Genomic DNA, 7,199 nt, shown 5'->3' with positions numbered 1-7,199 from the left:
CAAAGTGACAAATTGGAGCTGCAGGATTTCATTCATAAGTTGGAAAACTCTAATAACACTCGTAAACCTAACTGGGAAATCAGGCAAGAGCCACTCGTATGGTAATTGAGACAAAAACGCCCAGGAATGTGGTCCATTTCACCCATTATTATGAAACCTTAGACATTTGCTCAATGTAAAATGAAAAGAACAAATTTTATGCATTACTTTCAAAAATCACCTGTGAAATGATTTTCTGCCCCAAAGTTTTTTATCTTCCCTGTATTCCTGTATTGACTTGGCAAGTGGATTTTTGAAGCAAAGAATTGATGGAATTTTCCCACAGGAGCCTATCCCATGCCACCAGGGATGGAATAAAATAACCTTGTAATTATTCCATCTTCATGGTATGTTCTCTGCACATACAGAAATGCATCAGATGACAGAAAACACATAATTTAAAAATAATTAACTCTACAGGCTAGTCAGCCGCAAGTGCACATAGCGACTTACGTGTGGCATAAGGGCTTATATTTGGATGTAACTCTAGTGGTGTTATTATCAAAACATTTGTGTAGGATGCTATGTTAAGGAAGCTGGGCTCTTTGGGCTAGAAGCTATGTGTGGCTCTATGCCTGCTCGGAGGTGTTGTAAGTGGAGTAACGTACAAGTTTTGAGTATGCCAAAGCAATGTAAAACTATGGATCTACTTGCAACATGGTGAATTGTAATAGAATTTTGTCAATAATTTGACATAGGCATAATATGTGATCGTGCTAAATGGTGCTTTTGGGAAAAATTTTTCAATTGAGTTTATGCCAGAAGCTAATTTGTTTTCCTTTTGTGCTATACTGTAATTTACAAGCAAATGTTGACATTCATGTCTAAGAGTTTTAAGATCATTCGCTTGAACAATATCTCAAAGCTTTTTGATTTAAAATTATGTTGAGGTTGATAAGCCAACCATTTTTCTAGTTCCCTGTAAACAAATTTAGTTCTTTTTATGACTGTTGCAACTCCAACTCGTGACATTTTCTAAATTCTATGTAACCCTCTAAAAAAAATTCCTAATTTTGAGTGGAATAATGTAATTTTTTGCCTTCATAAGTCTTACCTTTTTCCCTTTTTTATCCATAGATATCCCAAATCCTAGTATTGAATTATTTGATTGGATGAGGCTCGTCCAAAACTCTAAGGTAACTGGGCCAAGCATCAAAGCCCACAATAAAGCTCAACAAAATACTTGAGTAATTTAAGTCGCCACAACACTTATGTTGCCAACCTTCAATGAAAACTATCTGCTGATAGAAACTAACCTCAACTTTCTATCATAAGCAATACCTACTGATTTGTAGTTATGTGTGGTAATCAAACTTAACATATTGTAGTTGACCAGTTTTAAAAGGTTATAAAACTTAGAAATCATGGAAAATCCAGTGATTTTAGAAATTGTCTTACTTTAGTTTGATCTACATAGTACTGTAGGCTGACAAGAAACACATACCAAAGTGCAACAGAAAACAACACAACCCTAACTTCACACTGGAGATAGCCTGCCTCATCCAATCAAATAATTCAATACTAGGATTTGGGATATCTATGGATAAAAAAGGAAAAAAGGTAAGACTTATGAAGGCAAAATTTACATTATTCCACTCAAAATTAGGAATTTTTTTTAGAGGGTTACATAGAATTTAGAAAATGTCACGAGTTGGAGTTGTTACAGTCATGAAAAAAACTAAATTTGTTTACAGGGAACTAGAAAAATGGTTGGCTTATCAACCTCAACATAATTTTAAATCAAAAAGCTTTGAGATATTACAAAACAAATTCACAGAGCAACAGCAACGGGCTTGGCTCAAGTTCCTGGAGACACTGAACCACAAATCCAACATCACACATCTTTACAGAACAATACGCAGCTTACACAACACAAACAGCAAACAAGAACACACCCACGCAGCCATCACCACCAACACAGACAACATCCCCACCAGACAAGCACAAGCAAACTAGACAAGCAGAGCAAACGGGCACAAGCAATACTAGTCTACGCAAACATAAGTAGGTTACCCAAATACAAAGAAGACAGAGGCACCATCAGACGCAAACAACAATTTCCACTAGACCCAACAGCTACCCTAGCCAGCACAAACGACACCAAAATGGTCATACAACAAATTAAAAACTCTTTCGCTGCTGGGCCCGACAACATTACAAACGCACACCTTAAACACCTTGGCCCACACTGTATCACAACACTTACAAACATTGCCAGCTTCTACTCACACTCCAAAATAACATACATCTGGATAATTGGCAAAATAATCACACTTCTCAAACTCAACAAACCACCCACTGAGGCCGCCTTATACAGACCAATCACACTCCTCTGTACACCATCAAAAGTCATAGAGCGCATCATACTGAACACAGCCACTCCACACATTACACTTTCTCCAACACAACACGGATTCAGACCTCACCACTCGACCACAACACTACTCACAAACCTCACCACTCGACCACAACACTACTCACAAACCTCACCACTCGACCACAACACTACTCACAAACCTCACACAAAGCATAAACGATGGCATCAACTCCCGCAAACCCGCACACAGAACACTACTACTTACAATAGACATCAGTAAAGCCTTTGATGCCATCCCTCGCCTCCCTCTCACAAACAAAATTTACAACACCACACTACACAACAACAACAAACACTGGCTTGCCAATTACCTATCAGGCAGACAAGCATACGTACACTACTCAGGCAAGTCATCACACACATCGCTCATACCCAACGGAGTCCCGCAGGGCTCTGTCCTATCACCCTCTTCAACCCATACATGCATGACATACCCAAACCACCTCCAAACATCCACATTGCCTCCTATGCAGACGACGTCACAATAACATCCACTCACCCATCTGCAGACATATGTACTCAACAAGCGCAAACATATCTCAACACTTTATCACAATGGCTCACACTGAACAGACTCAAGGTCGCTCCTAGTAAATCCACAAACACATTAATGAACAGCCACACAAAGGAGCACCAATACAGACCAAACATCACATTAAACAACACTCTGATCCCACACACACACGAAACAAAAATATTAGGGGTCACTTACAACACCTCCATGACATTCGGCCCTCACATCAACAACATGGTGAACAACGCAAACATCAGACTCAACTCACTTTGGGCCCTAGGTGGTACCAAATTCGGCAAAAACAAGGAAACACTAGCACCAACATACAAACAGTTCAGCAGAACAGTGCTGGCTTATGCCAGCCCTGCCTGGGCGCCCGCACTATCCAACACAAACATACAGAAACTCCAAACACTACAAAACAAGGCACTCAGGATAGTCACAGGCTGCACACAAAGCACCCCCATAGAACACCTTCATGCAGAAACAAAAGTACTTCCCATAAAAGCACACCTCGACATGAGAGGAACACAATTCGTAGCCGCAGCCATAAACAACACACAACACCCATGCCACTACCTACGCAACCACCCACCCACACACTGACAAATAGATCAAACCCCACACAGATACTACACCAACATACTAGATACAGTACCCCCACCCCAAGGCAACACTAGCACAAAAAAACACTTACACGCAATTATGACACTTAGAACACTGGAGCTGGCCGGCAACAACAAAGTTCTTGGACACCCACCACCTGACATAAGCAGCACAGAATTACAGCTCTCTAGACTGGAGATAGTACACCTAGCCAGGCTGCGCTGCAGCCACCACCCTTCACTACAAACATACACAAACAGAATAGGCCAAGCAGACACAGACACCTGTCCATCCTGCCAGAGAGCTCCCCACACAATCCCTCACATTTTCCTGGAATGTCCGCTCTGGCAGGATCTCAGACAACACCACCACATAAACTCAACCCTACAGCTCTGGAGCGAGCCCCTGTCGGTGGTGTCGTACTTGTGCGAGGGGGGCCTCTTATAAAAATGAGACCACAACAACAACATAGTACTGTGAATGGTGTACTCAAATATTGAATCTTATAATAAAGGTTCTGTTTCAATTTTTTGAGGATATGCAAGAGAGCATGTGAACAAGAGTTCCATGTGATAAGTTACATAATCGGAATTATTTTTATCTTTTGCTTGATTAGCAAAGTTATTATGCAATATGTGGCGCACATGTTTAGAGTCACAATTCTAAAATAATTCACTTTGATTTATGGCAGTAGGTATATTGACTCTAAACAAAACTTTTATCAATCAATAAATTTTCCAAAACTGTAACAACCAAAAGAAAATTTTTAAGTTTGAGAAAAGCTTTGATTAACTTCAAATATTCTCTATTTGTTGGTAACTTCATCTGTGACTGAATTGAGTAGTCCAGTAGTTCCCAACCATTTTGTGATTGAATTACGCTTCAAAGTCCTATAGAGTGATTGCCTAGAGCCACATAGGTATAGTTGATATATTATTGTTGTGTTGCAGGTTTGCAATTATTGCTATTTTCTAATTGCTCTTTGATTAGCTTTCCTTATTCTTTGCAGACATTTAACTGAAAACATGGAACTTTTATTTGCATACCAGTATCAGCAAGCATTAAGGAGAGAAAGAGTGTACAGGGACCCACTAGATTTAGTACATATTTCTGATCAGGAACTTATTAGAAAATACCTGTTTCCACGTCATGAAATCATTAATCTGGCTCAGGAATTAGAACCACTGCTGCAGAGAAACACATCAAGATCCCATGCTATACCTGTCATTACACAAATTTTGGCTACCCTTCGCTTCTTTGCAAGTGGATCATTCCAAAATGTACTTGGTGACTCCAGTGGATTATCCCAACCAAGTGTGAGCAACGTTATCACATCTGTGACGAATATTCTTTCACAAAAATCTTTAAATGAAATCAAAATGCCTGCAGGTGTTATTTCACTCCAGCAAAGCATGAGGGATTTTCATGCCTTAGCTGGCTTTCCAAGTGTCATTGGAGCAATTGATTGTTTCCACATGCCAATCAAAGCACCTGTGGATGATGAAGCCATCTTTGTTAACAGGAAAAAGTATCATTCAATAAACATTCAAGTTGTTTGTGATGCTAACAGAAGGATTCTCAATTTTAACGTCAGCTACCCTGGTAGCACTCGTGATGCTTTCATCTGGAGGAACTGTGCTCTACGAGCCAGATTTCAACGTGGAGAATTTGGAGATGGCCTGCTTTTGGGTAAGGTAAATTTTTGCTCATTTTCAGTTAGTACTTTCTTTAAAAAATTATTTCATCCTTCCATGCACTAATTTAAATTAGCTAATAGTTATTTAATTATTATACAATTCTATGCATTTTGTTGCATAGTTTTAATTGCTGTTTCAATATGATTGTATTTTTTGCTTCCAGGAGATAGTGGTTATCCCCTTGAGCCATTCCTGATGATACCATTTGCCAACCCTGCATTGCCAGCTGAGCAAGAGTACAACAGAAGCCACACAAGAACTAGAGCGATCATTGAACAAACTTTTGGAGTCCTGAAGTCAAGATTCAAATGCTTACACAAATCAGGTGGGAATCATAACATTATTAATGAAATGCTTAATATATTCTCGAAAGTTATTCCCACTGTCTGGCATAATTGATTCTATGATTGAAAAAATATGCATGGGATTACTGTAGGTCTTCTTTTGAGGGATGCATATATATATATATATATCCCAACTATCTATATTCTGACTACCGGATTTGTCTGAACTCTGAAAGAATTTTCCGAGTAATTTTTGATCCAAAATTTTACTGTTGTATCCTAGTTACTTATAATATGTACTTATTTCCACCAAAATTTCAATGTTTAATGCTTCTTTAACTTGAGAATGAATGTTTGTTGCATTCGAAACGTCATTAATAAATAAGAATTACTTCCTGATACTTGCCTTTTGATCTACCGTTCAACTGAAGAAAAGTTCCATTCACTGATACTAGAAATCAACAAATTCTCTGGTCATCGATCGCACGTGTGTAAACAAGTAAATCCTGCCATTTAAAATACATATATATATATATATATACACACAAACACACACACACATATATATATACTACTGCTAGCTTTGAGCATGCAGTTCCAATATGTGCTCTTTATATCCCCACAGGTAGAAACCTCCAATATGAGCCTTTGAAATTTGCCAGGATTATTGCAGCCTGCTTGTTACTTCACAACCGCTGCATTCTTATGAACCTACCAAATCCTGATGATTATGAAGAGAGAAGAGACAACATGGAGCCTGAAGAAGAACAAGGTCATGATGAAGGAGAAAAAGGTCTTGGCAGGCAAGTTCGCCAGACACTTGTTCAGAATTATTTTTGATCCATGAACCAACAGTTCATGTCGTGGAAACCAATTGTAATTTAACATTTCTTTACAAGGGAAAGCATTATGATATTTTGCTTTTTATCTATAATGAAGGCAAGTCATATGAAGAAAGATTAATGACTATGAAGCTTCTGAGCCTCTGTTATTGACATCTGCATCAGACCTCATTGAAGCATACAAATATACTCATGGCTTATACAAGGTCCCAGGATTACTAGAATTTGAAACAAGAACCAACACCAGGGGCCATGGCTGTAAACTAAAAAACTGCATTTCAACTCAACCATGCAACAAAATTTCTTCTCACTCCAAATCACCGACATGTTGAATAGCCTCCCCAATTACGTAATTGATGTTCTGAGGATAAATGCTTTCAAGAACAGACTAGATAAAGCTATGGAAAAATATATGTTCAGACTTGAAATGCCTAGAACCATATCTAGTAGCTATTTCAAACTATCATCAGTTTGGAAAAGATCTGGTTGAATGACATGTTTTAGATCTCCTGTGGACAAGTCTCAAAAAGTTCAAGAATTGGTGACAGGCCATGTCAGGCCTACTCTTCAGCACTGACATCACTATGTTATGTTATACCACGAAGCTCGTTATTGCCCCATCACTGATGCAGGTGTAAACGCTTCTGTACATATTAAGATTTGGGCAGGGAAAAGCAATAAAGTGAAAAATTTTTAATCACGATTCAAATATGTTTAAAGCCCTGGAATTTTGGTAAATATTATACAGAAGACATAATTCTTTTGCATACTTCCCAATAGGTAAGAACAATCTTCATTTCAACATGTTGCAAGGTAATTGCAGAAGAAAATTGTGCCAGT

At 38.5% G+C, this 7,199-nt stretch overlaps 1 protein-coding gene across 1 annotated transcript; it reads left to right on the top strand.

Annotated features, from left to right (window-relative positions):
* The first annotated feature begins 4,510 nt into the window (after positions 1 to 4,510).
* LOC108669432 (putative nuclease HARBI1) lies at positions 4,511 to 6,572 on the top strand. Its single transcript, XM_018156761.2, has 3 exons — positions 4,511 to 5,225; positions 5,397 to 5,558; positions 6,143 to 6,572. The coding sequence occupies exons 1-3, from the start codon at positions 4,562 to 4,564 to the stop codon at positions 6,355 to 6,357; spliced, it is 1,041 nt and encodes a 346-aa protein (XP_018012250.1). The 5' UTR covers positions 4,511 to 4,561; the 3' UTR covers positions 6,358 to 6,572.
* Positions 6,573 to 7,199: the final 627 nt, after the last annotated feature.

Source organism: Hyalella azteca, unplaced genomic scaffold (assembly GCF_000764305.2).
Source record: "Hyalella azteca isolate HAZT.00-mixed unplaced genomic scaffold, Hazt_2.0.2 contig5267, whole genome shotgun sequence".
NCBI lineage: Eukaryota > Metazoa > Arthropoda > Malacostraca > Amphipoda > Hyalellidae > Hyalella > Hyalella azteca.
Note: the sequence above shows the minus strand (reverse complement) of the source record. Positions and strands in the feature narration are given on the sequence as shown.

What these genes read in the sequence shown, in the direction of transcription:
- LOC108669432 (XM_018156761.2), top strand. Translation starts at nt 4,562, where the DNA reads ATGGAACTTTTATTTGCATACCAGTATCAGCAAGCATTAAGGAGAGAA. An exon ending in TGGAGATGGCCTGCTTTTGG is followed by an intron (nt 5,226 to 5,396) that starts GTAAGGTAAATT and finishes TTTTGCTTCCAG; the next exon opens with GAGATAGTGGTTATCCCCTT. An exon ending in CAAATGCTTACACAAATCAG is followed by an intron (nt 5,559 to 6,142) that starts GTGGGAATCATA and finishes ATATCCCCACAG; the next exon opens with GTAGAAACCTCCAATATGAG.